The following is a 22,119-nucleotide window of genomic DNA, read 5'->3' on the forward strand; positions in this document are numbered from 1 at the left end:
ATCACCGCATGGTCTCCATTCACCATTTTTCTTTTTTACCATGTGCAGTGGACTAGCCCATGGACTGCTTGATGGTCTGCATATGCCAATTTCTATCATGTCCTGAAATTCCATTTTGGCAGCCTTATATTTATCTGGAGGAAGAGGACGAGCTCGAGCGCATACGGGAAATCCTTTTGTAATGATGTGATGTTTGATCTTATGCTCTACGGGAATATTCATTGATGTAGGCCTTGTGATTTTTTCATATTCTTCCAAAAGTTGCCTTATAGAGTTAGGCAGTTCGGAGTCAATGGAGCGAACAGAGGGAATGTTTGCTTTGATGAAACTTACAGGCGTTTTGAGCTCTGTAACTTTATCTATTAATCTCTTCCCGTGTATATCTACCAATAAGCGGTAGTGCTCTAGAAAATCAGCGCCTAATATAGGCATTTTGACGTCAGCAATGATGAAATTCCATTTGAAGGAACGTCGTAAACCCAAATTTAAGGTTAGTGTTTTTTCCCCGTATGTCTTTATCACGGTTCCATTTGCGGCGAATAATTTTAATTCGCTAGCGCTCTCATTGGTCTGTGCTTGCTTTTTGATCACCGAGATATTTGCTCCGGTATCCACCAAAAATCTATAACCACTGTTAGAGTCGGTTATAGCTAGGCGGTTAAACGGGTGAACAGCACAGAGTTCCGCCTTGTTCTGTGCTGAGCCTAGTTTTCCGACGGCTGTCTTTTATGGTTCCAGGAGCACGGCAGGTCACATTTATATGCCTTTTCTTTAAATCTACGATGATAATAGCAATAATTATTACTCTGTCTATGCGCTGACCGACGGCGCGAATTTGATCTAGATCGGAAATTGCTGCGTCGGTTTATGTGTCGCGAGCGAGTTTCGCGTAGTGCAGCAACTTCTAATTGCAGCGTCGCGAGTTGTGAAGACAGGTGTGTGACCGTATTTACGTCAGCGGTGCCTGTTGATTGCATTGTTGTATTAAATCGCATATTTTCATGTATGCGATCGGCCATTTCGCTTAATTTGTCCAGCGTCAATTGCTCAGTAACCGCTAAAACGGTTGTGACTGATGGAGGAAGCTGCCTCATCCATAATAGTCGGATGGTATCCTCATTAATTTTCCCGCAACCAGCTTCTCTCATTTTCCTCAATAACTGGGACGGTTTTTGATCTCCCAGGTTCATTTCTGCGAGCAGTTTGTGGAAACGTCTTTGCTCGCTCTCCTCATAACAGTCGATCAATCTGTCTTTAATGACTGAGTATTTATTCTCTGGTGGTGGATTTGTAAGTATATCGCTGACTTGGTGGACGACCTCTTTTGGCAGTTTGGATATTACTGTATTATATTTATATTCGTCGCCTTGTTTTTGAGGTGCGATTATTGCCTCAAATTGTGCAAACCACAAACGTGGCGAGTCTGTCCAGAACTCAGGTAACCGCTCTGTGACGGTTATTGCAGCGATGTCTATACAGCTAGTGGCAGACATGCCCGGTGTACTAGGCATGTTTGTTCCTGTTAATGGCATAGGACGAGCCATTGTTAACGTTGTGATGAGTTGAACAGTTGGTCAGTATTATATGGCGGTCAGTAGTATGGCAGGGTTCCTTGTTGCGCAGTGTAGCCAACGATTTTTGTGCCTCTTGAATTTCCGTACCGGTGAGACCCGCTTCTGGGAAGCCGGTGGAAATGTGCAATCGTTGGTGGTGCGCAGGATGCCGTCAGCCAGAGATCTCTTGCTTGATCTCGTCGTTTTCCCGTCGGCCAGATCACGTCGGGGTCACCACTGTTGCGGGTGAATAATACGATGTTGCTGGTCGAGACGATGTATATTACAGATGATGATAAACTGACAATGTGTACATAGAAATAATGATCTTATATACTAAATAACAATAGGAAAATGTAAGGTGGGGTGACACAGTTTAGATACAGCAGTGCCTAGTAGACAATATTGAATTTGTCTTACTAGACATTATTAAATGCATTTATTATTTTATGTATCTAGGTGACTGTGTCCCATATGGAGTATAAAATAAAATACGTACCTAGTAACTAAACCGTTACGGTTTTTTTATATATTGAAAGTATGTTTTATTGTTTAAGAATTGCCGCAATGTCACCAAAGAAGAAACCTAAAACCAAAGAAGAGCAGAAACGAATTGAATGAAGATTAAGACATCAACGGCTAAAAAATGACCCAGTAAAAAGAGAGCAACTGAAGGAAAAAGTACGTCGAAACTACCAATGAAAGAAGGAAAAAGGAATCATGAACTGAGTTTCTTGTAGAAAGTCAGTTCATGATATGAGTCGACGTAAACACAAAGCTGTGACTAAAGAATTGAGAAAGCACTGTGCTACCTATCGCGCAAAAAAAAGCTTTGAAAGAAATTATAATTTTGTACGAGAAAATACCATATGATCACTCCGCGAAGTGATGCAAGTAATGCGAGAAAGCGTAATGCTAGAAAGAAACGTGACAAAATTATAAAGGATAAAGACAAAAAGTTAGAGTATTACAGAAAAAAATCCAAGAAATATAAGAAGAGATTAGAACGTTTGGAAAAAGCTAAGACAAAGGAAAATGTAGACACACCTAACACTAAACTTACCCAAATGTGTGATTCGCCAGAAGCTCGCAGAGAAGCAGTCAAAAACTTGGCATTGGAGAGACCTGCAAGAGAACCGCTAATGCCGTCGTCACTACAGGAGGTGATATTGATAACTTGGAGATATTAGTATAGAGGCTATTCAACGAAGATGTTCCGCAATTACCTTGTTCACGATCGACGATAAAGCCATCCAAGAATTGACAGACGACATTCAAAATGAAACAGTTAATTTAAAAAACTTTAATGGCTCTATAAAAACACATCAAGTAAATGCTAAAATATTAAGAAGTCCTCTGGAATTAGCTCCAAGTACCGCGAAACTCATAATGAAAAGTTTAAGTTGCACTTGTGAAGACGAGTGCCAGCATTTCAATTTAGGAGTGTTAGGGTACAAAAACAAGACAAAACTTAACGTAGATGATATTTACACAGACTCTGAAAGTGAAAACATGGACAACTCACAGGATTCCACAATGGAGACCCACAGCGACGTTGTACTGGCTGAACCTAGTTCAATCAACCAACAGAATTACACTATCACATCTTGATTGCATGATTGGTGATTACATCGTGGATAAATTTCTAGTAAGAAACACTGAATATGCTGATACATAGACACGGAAGAAGGCGAAGTAACAGTAACCTTCTTAAAAATTTGTGATGCTAAAGGACACACATTCAGAGGCGATGAAAACGAAAATTTCTATATGTGATACAGTATTAAATAAACAAGAAAATTTATTTGATTGCAATTAATAATTAATATTGTGTTTTTCTTTAAATAAACATTGATATAAACTGTCCTCGGGGTGGAAAAAACAGTACTCTGGGTGGCAAAACAGTCCTCTGCCGCATTTTTTTTTACAAAATTGCCTATAATTCAAAAAATAAGGGAAAATTACAATGATTTCTTGTTCATATGCATTTATATTATAACTATCTATCGATTTAAAACATTATATTTTTAATTTTGCTGAAAAATAGGTTAGGACAAATTTCAATAGACAAGTTTCCAGTTAGTAGAGAAAGGCCCATATAAGTACTTGAAAACTGATAGACATACTTGGAATATTTTTTTTTAACATATCTTAATCTTTACATAGTATAAAACAAAGTCGCTGTCGCTGTCTGTCCATCACTATGTATGCTTAAATTTTTAAAACTACGCAACGGATTTTGAAGGAGTTTTTTTAGTAGATAGAGTGTTTCAAGAGGAAGATTTATATATGTATATAAGACATGTATATCCGTGTGAAGCCGGGGCGAGTAGCTAGTAATATTATAAATGCGAAAGTTTGTAAGTATGCATGTTTGTTACTCTTTCATGCAAAAACCTGAACGAATTTTAATATAACTTTACAATAACATAGCTTATATATCAGAAGCACACAGTCCAATAATTTTGATTGAAAGTTAAAGCGAGTGAACCGCGGTTTCAGTGCAGGTCATTTTAACATAATTACATAATTACATTAATCTTTATACTGTCATAGTAATAATATGCTACATATATATATTACATATTAATTTAACTGACTGTATTTTTATGTGAGTAATAAAATATAAAGTGATCTCATTTTCAATTCAGATCAGTGAAACAGTTTCAGAGTTTGCATACAACAAAATTCAGATGATATTTTGTAGAGAAAACTACAAAATCCCATTTAGATTTTGATGAGAAAAGTAGACAGAGAATCTACTCTGTCTTAGCCTCTATTATAAAGACATAATATTAATATAGACCCAGTGGTAATTATATAATTATTGGTTTAATTACCAAATAAGTATAAAACTACATATTTGTGAAATCTATAATATTAGAAATTATTTCAATATTTAAAATTCAGTTCAATATTTACATACAGATATAGATAATTATTATCTATTATGAATGATTTCATAGATATTTTATCTTCAATATTAAGTGTGTACATACTAATGTAATCTTTCATAGTTATATAGATATATTATCAGAGATAATATCTACAAAGCATATAATTAACAGTAATTGCTTTAGAAAATGTATTGTTAAATAATGTTATGAGTGTATGAGTCTGCAGCTAAGGGAAAATCAAATTTATGGCAGAATGCTGAATAATGAACTAGGGTGCCAGAGTCATAAGGTTATTTAAACATATAACCTCATGACTCTGGCACCCTAGAGTAAGGTGTCCAATGCCCACTATGTGGTTTTTTCATGTCTAAATATACCTAAATCTGACTTGTGTACAGACAAATGAACAAGATTAAGAATTTTCTACAAGTTAAAAAAACCTATGCTAAAAATTAAAACTGCTACACTCACCTGCTTCTGTTCCTCTAGAAATGTTGTGGATAATTGATATGCTAGAGCAGAGAACATCACTAGACACTCGGCACTAACTCCTGCTGACAGGAGACGTGAGTGGCTTCAACACTCTCATAATATCACCAGTAACAAAAAAGTCAACGGTTTTACTGCACACAGACACTTATTTAGAAGTTTTTATGATCTAGACCGCCTGGAGCTGCTAATAAGCTGTAGCGACTGGCATTATTAAGAAAATCAATGATAACTAGGTGAGTCAGACGATCACGAGTTACAACTTTTTAACTGTACGAGAGGATCACCGTTACCACCGCAGTAACGTCCAAATGAATAAGGTCGGGAAAAGTGCCACAACGCGTGAGAGCCGCAATACAATACACGAGAAACTGTGGGAGAACAAGAGGCGTTGCCATTAATAGTAAACAATCACGTCATTGACCCTAAATAAGGAGACACTTGCAGCACGCTTTCTGAACGAGCATTTCAAGTTTTAACTTACCTTACTTACTACTGGTTTTAACCGTGTTATATCGTTTCAGCTGAAATTGATTTCACTTATTTCGTCAATAGTCACAATTCACACACATTTACAAAAAAAAGTATTCTGTCAAACTCAAAAATGACGAATGAATCACAGAACACAATTATACGAATACGAAGCGGACACAAAATTTTTAAACCACAGATTCACTGTTCCCAGATAAGAGCACAGATCAGAAAGACAAATAGAGACACAGAAACTAAACCTGTAAAATATACAGTTTGTTCACATTGTCGTGATCAATTTGCATTTTTTTAAATTTTGTTCATGACGACTGATACAAGTCGTTTAGCACTGTAATTGCCTTTTAGAAGAAGGTAAAATGGATGTTGACCTACTTCACTCTCTTCACCTCTTTTTCAGTATCCCAAAATTATGACTATTAGATCATGTCACAGGCAAAATTATATTATAAAATATGGTAAATTAACGCCATAAAAAAATATTTTCTGTCGTCTTTCGCATAGGGCAACTCCATTAAAAATAGGAAAAAAAAGTATAGATGACAGACGTTTTTCTCATCTGTGCTCTCCATCCTTCCGTCAATACATCAATCACTCACAATCACAATATTTTTGAACTCAAAAATCAAAACATTTTGTTATTTAGTCTCCTATTTTGTATAATTTTTAAGAGAAAAATATTACTTATGTGAACGTAACAGAAAACACAATTATGATGTCGGGTGCTAAGCTGGACGTAATTTGGTCCCCTGTACACCATAACAAATTTATAATATGGGGTTCGGACATAACCCTATATGAAGTTTCTCGTCTCAAAGATATTGATAAAAAAACAACATGTAAGTAAATGTATCCTATATGGAATACAATAGAACTGGTAGTTTATTAATACTACTTAATCGTAATGATAATGACATAAGTATTACCAAAATGAAATAAATAAAAATAAGAGGTCATGAACTGTGTGTTGAAAACTGTTCTATGATTTCTGTAGTTCAGTATGCTATTACAATAATAATCCAGGACAACTTAAACAGACTTATCCAGTCCCAAACTCATGTAGTATAACATTTGTACACAATTTATGTCAATACAAATGTTTGGATAGCTAAGAGGTGTGCTCAGTCACTAGACATTTCATACCAATCATATTGATTCATATGGACTCAGAATGTTGTAATAATTGGCTTGTTCTGAATCATATGGATTCAGAATAAGCCAATTATTACAACATTCAAACGTGGAGCATCCTATTTTAATTAAATAAAACAATGTACAGCTGTCTTAAATAAGTTGAAACCTTATAAATGTTCTATTTTCTATTCTAAATCCAATCTTCCTCATCCAATTCAAACGGGGATCGAATTTACGATGGCCTAGGCTGAGGTTTGAACCCCCAGTGGTGGCTTTAGACTACAGCCGTATCTGTCAAGCGGGAGTTGGTCTTCAGGTGCTCCATAAGTCCTTCCATGGTTTTGGAGTGTCACCTGCACTCACCTCCTATCGTCCAGTGAAGCTGTAAAGGCCAACTAAGTCTAACAGCATTAGAGTAGTCTGAAAAAAAAATCTAAAATTTATTATAAAAGTGTATACTTGTTACTGTTACAGTTTCCCATATCTCACCGAGTCGTGGAGCGACAATAATTGCGTCACAGAGCGCTAGTACCGTCCGCTGTGTTGATATAAGTGCGATCACCGAGCAGCCGGAACCACTGGTGGCCCTCGGTCACAACAATGGCCGCGTCACTCTCACTACACTCAAGCAAGCGTATGATCCACTGGGGCTCGTTGGTAGAGAGTTTGGTAGGGGTATTTCTGCTACTAAAATCATGAATGTGTTCTGTATATCAGTAATATACTGTACATCTTTATATAGTATAAAGTGAAATCATCAAGAAGAAGATCTAAGCATAAAGACAGCTGGATTATCTCTTCACTTAGATCTCCTATGAAACACATTTATATTTATAATACACTAAGCTGTCCCGGCAAACGTTGTTTTACCTTAAAATAAAAAAAAAATTTAGGGTGGACTACCCCTAACATTTAGGGGGATGAAAAATAGATGTTGGTCGATACTCTGACCTACTCAATATGCACATAAAATTTCATGAGAATCGATCAAGCCGTTTCGGAGGAGTCTGGGAACGAAAACTGTGACACAAGAATTATATATATATAAAATTTTCACCTGAACAAAGTTGGGGCTGGTAGTTAATTAAATACAAAAAAAAATCTATTTGCCCAGCTGGATAACATAAGTGCAATGTGTATGTTGTTTAATTATTTGTTTTGAGCAGTATTTTGTATAGATCCTTTGAGTACAGTATATTGTATGGACTCAATCAACCTTTAATAATGAATTCTTTAAATTTCTTCAAGTGGAAATTATTATAATATTATTAAGATACTGTTACCTTAATTCTAAACTAAGTTAAACTTGTACTATGTGTACTATATGACTGATAGAATTATTTAAATATTGTATTTAATTAAAATATAAAGTACACATTATAAATACATACAAAGAATAAACATCCTACTCCTGAATACAAGTGATTGCATTATGTGAGAATCGAACCTGCACACATTAGAAGTAATATGGTAAACCACTAAAAATTTAACACAAGACTGATTATTACTTATGTTAACCAGCGCCAAGGTACCCTCGTCTGTGCAACTCTGTGTCCTGGAGTCACGTGGAGACCAACATGCTGGCAGTGGCTTTGGAGAAGTATCGTAACGACCACTGTATTCTACTGTGGGACGTCAACCGCACTCCGCCACCACAGACCGATAAAGGTAAATATAATAATCTATATATATAAGAAAATTATTTGTCACATTGTGTGCAATTTGATCCAACTTGAAAGATAGGATAACTTACATCTCAATTTATAGTAGCAATATTATTTTATTCAAGAACCTTAGCCACAGCAATGCGTGGCCGGGAGCTGCTAGTATAAGTATATATATTTTTGTTAACTCTCACTGTAAGGGATCGATAAATTGTTGTTTAAGTGATGAAAATATGTTGATTACAAAAATATTATATATTAATATAAGTATATAAAATTTGTAAATTCTTACTATAAAGGATCTGTGGACAGTATTTATCAGTATGTTATCTGTGGTATTACTGTCAAAGTGATGAAAATGTTTAAATTATACATATAAACCTTCCCCTTGAATCATTCTATCTGTTAAAAAAACCGCTTCAAAATCCGTTGCGTAGTTTTAAAGATTTAAGCATACATAGGGACAGACAGCGACAGCGACTTTGTTTTATACTATGTAATGATGAATGTTGAAAGGTACTGAGAGTGCAGCAACGCCAGCTACCGAGTCAGTGAGGCCTATAGCAGAGATGGGTCTGTCAGAAACAGCTCACAGTGTGTCATGGACCAACAGCTCCAACCGCACACTGCTCGCCAGCATGAACCTCAAGTTCATCAAGATATTTGATTTAAGAGGTATTAAACCTATTTATTACACAATCAGTTCTTTATAATAATAATAATAATCTCAGGACAATTCATACAGCGCCATCTAGACCCAAGTTAAGCTAGCTAAAGCTTGTGTTATGGGTACTAGATAACTGATACAAATACATAGATATTATTATGTATATGTATCAGTATATTATACATAGAAAACACCCAGACTGATACAAACAATCATACTCATGAATACAAATGTATGTGCCGCGCGAGGAATCGAACCCGAGTTCTTTATTTTTATTTAAATGTGGCACATTCAATCAAGCTGGTTCACCTGATGGAACATCCCAACTGTCAACTGAGCATTATGCTGTAAAGATAATAATAGTATGATAGTCACGTCGTTATTGAAGTCGTTATACACCTGGAGTACAACTAATTACCATTCCTGATTCATTTCCATAGGTCATGCTTTCATACCCAGTAATTATGGTGAATTAAAGAAAACGCATCTTTATGAATCATACGTGAGATGTATTCATACAAACCCCTCCGATTTATCCCCTGTTCACCCTCCGATCGAACCCTCGTCCATCCTCCGATCGATCCCCCGTCCATCCTCCGATCGATCCCTCGTCCATCCTCCGATCGATCCCTCGTCCATCCTCCGATCGATCCCCCGTCCATCCTCCGATCGATCCCTCGTCCATCCTCCGATCGATCCCCGTCCATCCTCCGATCGATCCCCCGTCCATCCTCCGATCGATCCCCCGTCCATCCTCCGATCGATCCCTCGTCCATCCTCCGATCGAACCCCGTCCACCCTCCGATCGATCCCCCGTCCATCCTCCGATCGATCCCTCGTCCATCCTCCGATCGATCCCTCGTCCATCCTCCGATCGATCCCCCATCCATCCTCCGATCGATCCCCCGTCCATCCTCCGATCGATCCCTCGTCTATCCTCCGATCGATCCCCCGTCCATTCTCCGATCGATCCCCCGTCCAATTCAAACAAAGTGTCAAAATTATGACAGCCTGATCAGGTTAGCAGAGGTTCGATCTTCTGGTAGTGCCTTTAAACTAAAGTTGCTGCCGACTGAACCGCTCCATAAACCCTTGCTTTGGTTTGGAGTGTCATATGCAGTCGCCCCCTATCGGCCGGTGAATCGGTAGAAAAAAAACTTCTGCAGAGGACCTTGTAGAGAGTGTATTCGTTTGTCAGACCTGTCGAACAAGGCTGTGAGCGTGGCGACGACCCGGTACTGCTACGGCGCGGTGGCCGACCCCCACGGGGGCTGGCAGGTGGCGTCGCGCGGCGAGCACTGTGTGTGTGTGTGGGACGCGCGCTCGCTGGCCCGCCCCCTGCTCACGCTGCCGCAGCCCCGCCCCGTCACCAAGATACAGTGGTGCCCCACCAGGTACGGCCACACACATCCATTTGAAGTCTCACTTCAAGTTTATAACGAAAAATGTGTTGCTGGCAGCTTGTCTACCATTTTTTCTATAAACATTGTATTTTTTTTATATCTGTTTTTTATATGTCACTTTTGACATCTTGTTACACGTTTCGCTGTGAACCCTTTTGGGAAATATTCACATTTATTTCAATTATTTTTATTAATAGTTGTTGTGGTCCCGCACCAGTCACAACGTGAAATGGTATTTATTAAGTAGATTCTTCAACACAAGACACTTTCACTATTGCAATAAACTTCTTGTAAAATTAAACATAAACAATAAACACACCCAAAACTAAAAGTTAAAAAAAACATTAGTGAGAATTTAAAAAAAGGAATTTTCATTTTTTTTTTTATATTTTCGTATTTAATATACATTATTTAAATTATTAACCGGGTCTTAACACGAATAATTTTATGGCAAATAAAGGTATTTACCTCTCTCGACGTTTCGACTAGGTTGCACTAGCCGTGGTCACGAGCTGACTTTTCTGAATTTTCGGTTACGAAAAAGCGTTACAGTCACGTGAACCCCTTCACGACGATATATCGTCTCACTAGTATTTCTCTCTCATGCGCTATAACGTATTGTGAGAGAAAGAGAAAGGCTGGTGGAGGCGGAGAGAAGACGACGGCAGTCCGTTGGTTTTCGGCAGGTTTCAGCATACAATCCTTTTTTTTTATTTATACACTTTATTGCACCAGATTGAAATAGAAATAGAAATAATCTTTATTCAAATAAACTCATTACAAGCACTTTTGAATAGTCATATTTTGATTCTACCACTCATTCGGAATGCAGATTCATCACAAGAAGAATACTTGTCTTTTTAATAGATGTTTTTTTTTATATAAATAATTACAGTATAAGAAGTAAGAGGCATGCGATAATCAACATAGAAGTCGCTACGCTCATTATTAGTGTAATCAGATAATATTGTCAGTGCTATAGATTTAAAGTTTTTCTATAAAAACATTATTATCGTTAACGAATTCTTCAATTTTATAGTAAGCTTTTTTGCAAAGGAACTGTTTTATTTGACATTTAAATCTTTTTTCTGGCAGATTTATAACAGACTCTGGTATTTTATTGTAAAACCTTACGCAATTGCCATAAAACGAATTACTAACTTTAGCCAAACGACATTTAGGTAAAATCAGTTTGTTATTGTTACGTAAGCTTTTATTAGTGCAATCACTAACTCTTTTGAAACTGTCTATATTCCTTCTGGCATAGATGATATTTTCATAAATGTATTGAGAGGCAACGGTGAGGATATTTGATTCCTGATTGAAAGTGTAGTAACCTGCTTAGCAGGAGGCTCTCAAACTATTACCCGGGACCCGTTGCTCGCGGAGCAAATGCCGGGGTAATGAGGTTCACCCCATAGTCCCAACTTTACTACCCCCATGGGGTGAGGATGACCTGTGTCAGGTCAGGGTTTTTGAATGAGAATTCTCATTATTAACAAATGATTGTTAATAATGAGAATCATCAAATATAACAATTTGAATTATGCAATTAAAATTGTTATATTTGATCTAATATAGAAAGACAGAAGAAGTACTCTCCCTAACATGATGATTGTCCTGATGATGATTGTGAACTTCCTATGATTCCATTTATTTTATATATAAAATTCTCGTGTCACAGTTTTCGTTCCCATACTCCTCCGAAACGGCTTGACCGATTCTCATGAAATTTTGTGAGCGTATTAAGTAGGTCTGAGAATCGGCCAACATCTATTTTTCATCCCCCTAAATGTTAGGGGTAGTCCACGCCTAAATTTTTTTTTTATTTTAAGGCAAAACAACGTTTGTCTGGACAGCTAGTTTACAATAAAATTAACAAATCATCAAATCTAAGAAACTATACGGTCAAAGAGGTAAAAGTTAACGCAAGCAATCTCTTGAAAAGTATGAATTATGATGATTCTGAAAACACTCGCAGTAATCTCATAATACACACCAACCATATTCATGCACCACCTACACACAGACACCTTACACATACTCACTCGCCACCTCACTTATTACTATATTAGTCTTGCTATATAGTTTTAGGATATTTTAGCTGAGCAAATTGTACTTTAGACTTTATTGAGATTGTATTGAAACAATTTTGGTAAATAAATAAATTATAATTATAACACGTTAAGTTACAAGTTTAGATCAACTGTCTATCTTAAGAATGAAGTTCTAGAATTTGAGCAGAACTCAAGAAGAAAAAAAATTACCTAAAGATATTAAATTTTAGACGAAATCTTCTCTTGTCCCTGCAACGTGACTCGAGCACACTGCGGCTCCACGACATACAGCAGGCAAACAGCGACTGCAAGACCGCAAGTATAGTTGACAACGAGGTGATATAGTTTTGTTCGTTTATGTATATTTAGTCAATATGCTTAACTGGACGTGCACGCGACTTCGTCCGCGTAAATTATCGATACTTCTATGTAACCTTTCATCTCCCATTCCAAGCCCTAACAACCCTTTTCGGATTATAAAGTAGCTTACGTCCTTTCTCAGGTTTTAGACTATCTATGTACCAAATTTCATTTAAATCGGTTCTTAGATAGGTTTGGCGTGAAAGCGAGATAGACAGACAGACAGAGTTACTTTCGCATTTGTAATATTAGTAATGCTACGTTTACATTCTGCCGCTTCACCTGCCACTCGCGCTGCCGGAAATATTACCGGGCGACAGCTGTCAGTCCTTTGACTCGGGCACGAAAAACCGACAATCGAGGGAGCGCCGGGCAGCGCGAGTGGCAGCGCCAATGGCATGGGAAGTGTTTCCACTCGTGTTTACACTCTCGTGATGTTCACTTCCCTGCCCACTCGGGCTGAGTGTAAATTGGGCATAAGAATTTACATGTAGTCGAAGAGGAAGCGAGAGGTATACCAGAGAAATCTCTACAAACATCTTGGCCTGTCTAGAACTGCAGTAAGTTCTATACTAGAAGGTGCTCTAGCAGCTAGCTCCTATCAGATTTGGCTGGGCAGGAAGAGAAAGACAAAGAACATAATTACAATTATCTACATTGTATATATATACTAGATGTGCCTGCGACTTCGTCCGCGCAAATTCAGATTAAAAAGTAGCCTATATCCTTTCTCAGGTTCTAGACTATATGTGTACCAAATATCATTTAAATCGGTTCAGTACTTTTGGCGTGAAAGTACGACAGACAGACAGACAAAGTTACTTTCGCATTTATAATATTAGTAGGATATTTAAAAATATTATGATGAGGTCTTACTTAGTTGGTGTCTCGCGGATTCAATATTACATTGCATACAGGCAATAGCGGCGACAGCTGTGGAGGCAGAGTGGGAGGAGTACCCACGGGGGCCGAGCGTCATCGAGCGTGACGTCACGCCGATGCCCAGCCCCACGCCCCCCGCTACTTCCGCCCCCTCTGCCGCCGCCCCCACCGCCCCCGCAGCCCCCGCGGCCCCCACGCAGCAGCTGGCCACCTTCAGCTGGCACCCCACTCATGAGGCGAGGTTGCTCGCCGTCGGCGTTACAGGTTAGTACAAGTGTTGATTAGCTGCCTTTACATGACACGTTTTTTCACGAGCAAGTAGAAGCGCGCGCGATTTAGCGCGGGAAAATTAGGGCGAGCAATCGCATGGGATTGCATTTTTTTGTGTACTCTCTTACGCGCGTTTTTGTATGTATGGTTCATGTCATATCACTTTTTTTTAAAGTTTGTGTGTTCCTTAAATCTTCCGAGTTATATTTTCTTCTTATATTTTTCTTCAGGGCTCAGTTTGTAAATTATGTTATATTATGTTTAAAATAAGTGAGACAGAGACACATTGTGTTTTTTGTTAATTACAGTGTATATAAGTAGTGAGTAATAAGGCGCTCTTGAAGATTAGGTTAGATGAGAGTGTAGTAGTTTAATGCGATGTGTTGTTCGCAGGCGCGGCGGTGGACTACACGGTGTGCGAGCGCGTGACTGTGGCGTGGGGCGCGGGCGGCGCGGGGGGCGCGGGGGGCGGCCTTGTGTGGTCCGCGGGGGGGTCCGCCCTGCGCCTCATGGCCGACGACTTCTACGAGGCGCTGCGGGACGTCTCGTACGTGATGCGGCGCCGCGCCCACACCGACTACGGCCTCAAGGTGCGCCGCGCCCCGCCCCGCCCCCCGCTCCCCGGGGACGGGGCGCGCGCTCACCTCCCTCGTCTGCCCGCAGCCGGACCTGTGGCAGAACGCGGACCTGGCCGACGACGAGGCGCTCGCCGGCCTGTGGCACTTCTTGGCGCTGAGCAAGTCGCTCGTCGAGGACGGTGAGTGGCGGGGAATCCTCGACGCCGTAGCCGGCGGAGCTCGGTCTAACGAGAGCGATGTGCGCAGGGTGCATCCGGAACAGCCCGTGGAAGCACCCGGGCGTGCGCACGGTGTTCCGCGGCGGCGGCGGCGGCGGCGGCGGCGGCGAGAGCGGCTACCGGTCGGAGATGGTGCCGTCGCTGCTGGCCGACCTGCCGGCGCGGCGCGTGACGGTGTTCCGGTCGGCGGAGCGCACGCGCGCGCTGCAGCTGTGCGGCTGGGGCTGGGGCTGGGAGAACGCGGCGGCGGGCGTGGAGCGCGCGGAGGCGGCCGGCACGCCGTGCCGCGCGGCGGCGCTGGCCGCGTTCCACCTGCGGCTGCGCGCGGCGCTGGACGTGCTGGCGCGCGCGCGCGAGCCGCAGCTGCGCGTGGTGGCGCTGGCGCTGGCCGGCCTCAGCGAGGAGCGGCTGTGGCGCGAGGCGCTGGCCGCCGCCGCGCCCGCGCTGCCCGACGCCTACCTGCGCGCGCTGCTGCACTTCCTGGCCGCCTCCGCCCCCGCACACCCCGCGCAGGCCGCCGCGCCCCACCCCGACCTCAGCGCCGTGCTCGTGAGTACCGCGCTTTCCACCACCATTCCACCAACCATTCCACCACCCCTTCCCTCATCCCAGCGACTTCGATGCCTTTCCACCGAACCTCCCGTCTTCCTAGTAACTTCAATGCCGTTCCACCGCTCATTCTGTTTTCCCGACAACTTCGATAACGTTCCACCGCCCGACGTTCCTTTCCACTAACTACAACGCCATTTCACGATCATTTCTTCTTTCCAGACTTCATTACTGTTTCACCGACGGGACGGTCTGTGTTCCCCTTCTCGCTATACGCTATTGTATAATTCAACACTACTCAAGAATGCCGCTTTCGTTACTCTTTCCTCCGTACACACCACTACATCCATACACATCCCGTTTTAGTCGTAATAAGACAGCTTTCCGAATATATTTGAATAAATTATTTTCTATTCTATTCTATTCTATTCTGTTTATGTATAGAACGAAACTGAAATGCGCTTAGAAGACCGCGTGGCGTTCGCATGCATTTTCTTGTCAGACGCGAAGCTGCACGAGTACTTGAAGCAGACGTGCGACGCGCTCGTCGAACAGGGCGATCTCTCCGGCATACTGCTCACAGGTACGAACGAAACCATTATTAACTGATCTATTTGTACCCTTTGTTCAAAATCTACCCTGTACCATCGTAAGCACAGATTATTATATTAGAGTCCGTTAGTTTGTGTTCCCGCGGTTTCTGTTCCCCTCCCCTTCCCAGTACTGAACCGACTGTACGGCGGCCATGACACGCGCGCATTGTGTTGTGAATTAAAATAAATTAGAACTGTGAAACCTACTGTGAAACTGGAAAGCTAGCGAAGATATCTTCGAGACCCTGAAGCCCAAGAAATCCGCAGAACCATACAGGTACGTGACTGACGCTTCCACTCATTTGTCACTATATATATACAGAGAGTAAATTCCCTAACATTTTGGTAGCAGAGTAATTTCCCAAACACCCTTTTTTTATATTTTTGAGTTTCCTCAAGCCCATCTTGGGGTTATCAACAACTAGAAATCCCAAATGAATGAATTTAATAATAGTTTCCCTGAACAATTCACATAGCGCCATCTTGCCTCAAACTAAGTAGACCTGTTATGTGTGTTAGACAACTGATACAAATACATAGATTTTACTGTGAATACATACGTTATATACATAGAAACACCCAGACCGATACAAACAATATAGTCACGATTCGAGGAATCGCACCAGCGACCACCGGAAGTAAAGACCGTACTTACGTATTACGAGCATATTGTGTGTGACGTTTGTGACGTGTGTACGTGCGTGGTAGGTGCGAGTCCGGAGGGCATCGCGCTGCTGCAGCGGTGGGTGGAGAGCTCGGGGGACGTGCAGTCGGCGGCGCTGGTGGCCGCGCGCTGCTTCACCGCAGACATGATGCGCGACCACCGCGTGCAGCACTGGCTCGACAGGTACAGCTGGAGGGTGCAGGGTGCAGGGCTCGGGGGACGTGCAGCACTGGCTCGACAGGTACAGCTGGAGGGTGCAGGGTGGAGGGTGCAGGGCTCGGGGGGTGCAGCACTGGCTCGACAGGTACAGCTGGAGGGTGCAGGGTGCAGGGCTCGGGGGACGTGCAGCACTGGCTCGACAGGTACAGCTGGAGGGTGCAGGGTGCAGGGCTCGGGGGACGTGCAGCACTGGCTCGACAGGTACAGCTGGAGGGTGCAGGGTGCAGGGCTCGGGGGACGTGCAGCACTGGCTCGACAGGTACAGCTGGAGGGTGCAGGGTGCAGGGCTCGGGGGACGTGCAGCACTGGCTCGACAGGTACAGCTGGAGGGTGCAGGGTGCAGGGCTCGGGGGACGTGCAGCACTGGCTCGACAGGTACAGCTGGAGGGTGCAGGGTGCAGGGCTCGGGGGACGTGCAGCACTGGCTCGACAGGTACAGCTGGAGGGTGCAGGGTGCAGGGCTCGGGGGACGTGCAGCACTGGCTCGACAGGTACAGCTGGAGGGTGCAGGGTGCAGGGCTCGGGGGACGTGCAGCACTGGCTCGACAGGTACAGCTGGAGGGTGCAGGGCTCGGGGGACGTGCAGCACTGGCTCGACAGGTACAGCTGGAGGGTGCAGGGTGCAGGGCTAGGGGGACGTGCAGCACTGGCTCGACAGATACAGCTGGAGGGTGCAGGGTGCAGGGCTAGGGGGACGTGCAGCACTGGCTCGACAGGTACAGCTGGAGGGTGCAGGGTGCAGGGCTAGGGGGACGTGCAGCACTGGCTCGACAGGTACAGCTGGAGGGTGCAGGGCTCGGGGGACGTGCAGCACTGGCTCGACAGGTACAGCTGGAGGGTGCAGGGTGCAGGGCTAGGGGGACGTGCAGCACTGGCTCGACAGGTACAGCTGGAGGGTGCAGGGCTCGGGGGACGTGCAGCACTGGCTCGACAGGTACAGCTGGAGGGTGCAGGGTGCAGGGCTAGGGGGACGTGCAGCACTGGCTCGACAGGTACAGCTGGAGGGTGCAGGGTGCAGGGCTAGGGGGACGTGCAGCACTGGCTCGACAGGTACAGCTGGAGGGTGCAGGGTGCAGGGCTAGGGGGACGTGCAGCACTGGCTCGACAGGTACAGCTGGAGGGTGCAGGGTGCAGGGCTAGGGGGACGTGCAGCACTGGCTCGACAGGTACAGCTGGAGGGTGCAGGGCTCGGGGGACGTGCAGCACTGGCTCGACATGTACATACCTCTTTGTTGCGAGGTATAGACCAGTGCAGAAATACTTTATTGATAGTAAAAATTAAAAAAAAAAATGTACGATGACACCCATTTCCTAAAACTTACCATTATTATGTATATTTTTTTTAAATCATCATAAAGTAAAGATTTCAAGAACAAAAAGTCTACCGCTTTTTGTTTAAAATACATATATTTTGACGTGAGAATTTTCTTTTAACAATTAGGGTGTTTTTCGTTCGATATTAACTTAAAATAAATTAAATATTTAAAAATTCATCGGTTTGTCTCTTTTACATTCTCTTCGTCTTACATGCCCACTATTTCCTACATGAAAAGTGATTTGTAGCTAAAAGAAGGTAGATGTAAAAAAGGCAGTTAATAGGTAGGATTTACTTTATTGTTCTCTATAATTAATTTAATACAATGCAAAAACATGCTGACGGTAGACTGTATGACGTACTTTGCAAATTCTAATAATAATGTGTTATTATGTGTGTAGTTACGTTGAAGCATTGTATATTCAATACAAATTATATTCTCTACATCTGATTAGTTCTAATTAGCATGCCACAATATAATATTAATTGTTGTTTTGGTATGAGATCATATTTATATTATTAATATGTTTAGTATTTTTTTACTTTTGTTGTCAACATATATTTGTCATTACTAAGTAATTTTTTTAATGTCATTAATGATTATTCAATTATTTTGCTCAATATGAATAAATAACAAATCAAATATAAACTGTCGAGTGAGCGTTAACCGAGAGCGAGGGCGGTCCGCAGCTACCGGTGCGTGCTGGACGGGTGGCAGCTGTGGTGGGCGCGGTGCGCGGTGGACACGTGGGCGGGCGGGGGTGCGGGCGGTGCGGGTGGTGCGGGGGGCGCGCGGCTGGCGTGCGTGGCCTGCTCGTACTGCGGCAAGGCGGTGGCGGCGGCGGGCGCGGTGGTGGGCGGGCGGGCGCGGCCGGCGCGCCTGCCGCCGCCCGCCGCCAAGATGAAGCAGCTGTCGGCCTGCCCGCACTGCCGCAAGCCGCTCCCGCGCTGCGCCGTGTGCGCGCTGCACCTGGGCGCGGCCGCGGGGGCTCCGTTCGCGGGCTGGTTCAGCTGGTGCGTGGCCTGCAGGCACGCCGGACACGCCGCGCATCTGCTCCACTGGTTCAAGTGCGTACTCTCCCACCACGGTTTTAGTTATATACTAGCCGTCCCGGCGAACGTTGTTTTGCCTTAAAGTAAAAAAAAATTTGGGGTGGACTACCCCTAACATTTAGGGGGATGAAAAATAGATGTCGGCCGATTCTCAGACCTACTCGATACGCTCACAAAATTTCATAAGAATCGGTCGAGCCGTTTCGGAGGAGTATGGGAACGAAAACTGTGACACGAGAATTTTATATATAAGATTTAAAACTATTATATTTGTACAATAGGCGAGCTTCATGCTTAGGGAATGCAGAGATACTCGAAGGCGGTTTGGTTTTAATATATTAAATATAATTATATTAAATAGATATAACATTATACATATACGTGATAATATACTACATACAAAATATTATAAGCATACATACATACATACATAATTATATATATTATAAACAAACTACACGTATAAACTAACGGTTTACGCTGGAGTACCAGTGGAGGATGATAAGACGAGTATGAGATCAGGGCAATTAGCACATCGTGACAAATTCATCAGGAATTCATCATGATAATTTCCAGGGGAAATCGCATAGAGATCAACCTGACATGGTACATTGCTGTATTTGTAGTTATATATCACATTTGACATTAATTCTTTAGTTTTAATTTTAATTTTATCTTTTCTTAATTTTATTATTTGCACTCCTGTGACCCACACACTACTTCCTGAGTCACGCCGTTTCGGGTTGACTGGAAGAGATCTCTTTTAGAGATAAGTCCTCCTTTATAAACAAAAGTTATAACATATATTCAAAACTTGTATTTAAAAGTGCAATAAAGTATATATAAAAAATAGTTCGCAACAATGATAACAACTTCATACTATGGAAATATGTAACTTCATACTATGAAAATGTGTTATAAAACGAGCTGATTGTTGTATGTTTCCGGCAGGGAACACTCTGAGTGTCCGGTCAGTTCGTGCAACTGTCGCTGCAGCACCCTGGACCCGCCCGACCGGTTCTAGTCAAACACACAAACAAACATGTACGCACGAAATATTCACGCACGCATATGTACGTACGTAAATGTTATAAAGCTCCGCACAAGTTTGTACAAGATAATACTATACAATGTCAACTAGAATAAATATATGACGAAACGTATATACATATTATATATATTTTTATAACATAGAAATAGAAATAATCTTTATTCAAATAAACTCATTACAAGCACTTTTGAATAGTCATATTTTGATTCTACCACTCATTCGGAATGCAGATTCATCACAAGAAGAATGAGCAAGAAACTTGTGTGTTGCTCTTTTGAATATATGTTTTTTTTTATATAGGTAATAATTATAGTATAACAAGTAACAGGCATGCGATGATCAACATAGAAATCGCTACGCACCATTAGTGTAATAAGATAATATTGTTAGTGCTATAGAATTTAAGTTTTTCTATAAAAACATTATTGTCGAAAACGAATTCTTCAATTTTATACTAAGCTTTTTTGCAAAGAAAGTATTTTATATGACATTTAAATCTTTTTTCTGGCAGATTTATAACAGACTCTGGTATTTTGTTGTAAAACATTACGCAATTGCCATAAAACGAATTACTAACTTTAGCCAAACGACATTTAGGTAAAATCAGTTTGTTATTGTTACATAAGCTTTTATAAGTGCAATCACTAACTGTTTTGAAATTGTCTATATTCTTCCTGGCATAGATGATATTTTCATAAATGTATTGAGAAGCAACGGTGAGGATATTTGATTCCTTAAAACACTCTCGTAAAAACTCCCTGGAACCCATACCATAAATGGAGTTATAATGAAGAAGGTTGAAGAAAATAGCAACTATATAAGTCAAAATAATTTGGTTAGGTTATCAGGTTGCATCTGGTTTTAGATAGCTTTGAAAGTAATGGATAAGGAATATGTATTTATCAAGAATGAAATTATCTGCCTCTAATATGGTTGAGTGCAATGATGGTGCAATGGTGCTCACCCGTCATACTCGTGAACAGGTGCTGCTTCTACTGGTCTGTTCAGGTTGTGAACACTGATTAAATTTTTTGTTCTTTGCGATAGCATATGCTGGTGGTCACTCTATTCTCCCAAATTTGAATTTTAATGACTGTGTATTATAAACATGTTCCACTATTATTTGAAAAGAATACGAACTGAGTTTCTTGTCAGTTCTTCTCATCTCAATATCATTCCGAACTAACGGTAGATTTGATATATCATAAGAATCTGTAATAGACCTACATGAATAAAGATATTTTGAAATTATTTTTTTTAATCTGCTGGCAATGTCGGATTCAGATTTGGCGCCAGGAGGAGGTCACGTAGTCATGGTCAAGCCAAGAACTTATAATTTAATTTTGATAACAATAGATACCAGTAAAAAGTAGGTACTTTTTTAATGTACGTAAGCACTGTACTTAAAAATATTTATTCTTTATTGTACACTTGAAAAACTTAACACATAATAACTTGTACATATAAACATACATATTGCCATCTCTCTTGAAGACATCCAGAGAAGCACTATTTAAATATAATTAATTACTTTACTTTAGCACTTAAAATACAACCAGCACATCCTGTGCTCAAACACCGAATGCCGCGGCTTACAAAAACCCTCCCTTTTCTACAGAGAAGATATGAGTGGGGGTTATATGCAACTAGTTTAACGATACCGAGTAATAATGAAACTACCTTCTGTTAATATTTTTAAAACATCAGATTTTTCGACAATATCGATGTGAACCCAAACATTACTATTATAATTTACAGTTAAAAATGAGAATTACGGCCGTAGATTACATTATTTTTGTTTTGTGTTCAAAACTGTTATTAACTAATAAAATAGTTAATTGTAACATTGTATATGTCTATATAGAGATGTGCTAACTCGTAATACACATGGCTCGAGTTAACTCGAGTTGAAATTCAGGTAACTCGAGTTCACTCGAATTACCTGGAATAAAATTTTTATTATTTCGAACAATTCTAATGTTTTTGGGCGCAGCCAGCCTTTTCAAAGATTCAC

At 41.5% G+C, this 22,119-nt stretch overlaps 2 protein-coding genes across 4 annotated transcripts in view; one reads left to right on the forward strand and one right to left on the reverse strand.

The window, feature by feature from the left end:
- LOC131843047 (ras-related protein Ral-a) overlaps positions 1-5,618 on the reverse strand; it is a 38,370-nt gene extending 32,752 nt beyond the window's left edge. The window contains exon 1 of one of the 3 annotated variants that reach the window (XM_059191638.1): positions 4,922-5,306. In XM_059191638.1, the coding sequence (XP_059047621.1) occupies positions 4,922-4,978 (57 nt within the window). In that variant the 5' untranslated portion in view covers positions 4,979-5,306. Of the gene's footprint in view, positions 1-4,921; positions 5,307-5,423 lie in introns of those variants that run through there. The other 2 variants (XM_059191640.1, XM_059191639.1) reach the window with 2 other exon arrangements.
- Positions 5,619-6,019: 401 nt separating this feature from the next.
- On the forward strand, positions 6,020-21,048 carry LOC131843052 (GATOR complex protein MIOS-B). Its single transcript, XM_059191646.1, has 14 exons — positions 6,020-6,267; positions 7,037-7,231; positions 8,084-8,230; positions 8,743-8,901; positions 10,092-10,287; positions 12,584-12,689; positions 13,631-13,859; positions 14,259-14,455; positions 14,529-14,622; positions 14,690-15,210; positions 15,655-15,793; positions 16,512-16,650; positions 18,692-19,069; positions 20,006-21,048. Exons 1-14 carry the CDS (start codon positions 6,141-6,143, stop codon positions 20,076-20,078), a joined length of 2,700 nt encoding a protein of 899 aa, XP_059047629.1. The 5' UTR covers positions 6,020-6,140; the 3' UTR covers positions 20,079-21,048.
- Positions 21,049-22,119: the final 1,071 nt, after the last annotated feature.

Source organism: Achroia grisella, unplaced genomic scaffold (assembly GCF_030625045.1).
Source record: "Achroia grisella isolate CSIRO2021 unplaced genomic scaffold, CSIRO_AGI_Agris_v1 utg2727, whole genome shotgun sequence".
NCBI classification, from domain to species: Eukaryota; Metazoa; Arthropoda; class Insecta; order Lepidoptera; family Pyralidae; genus Achroia; species Achroia grisella.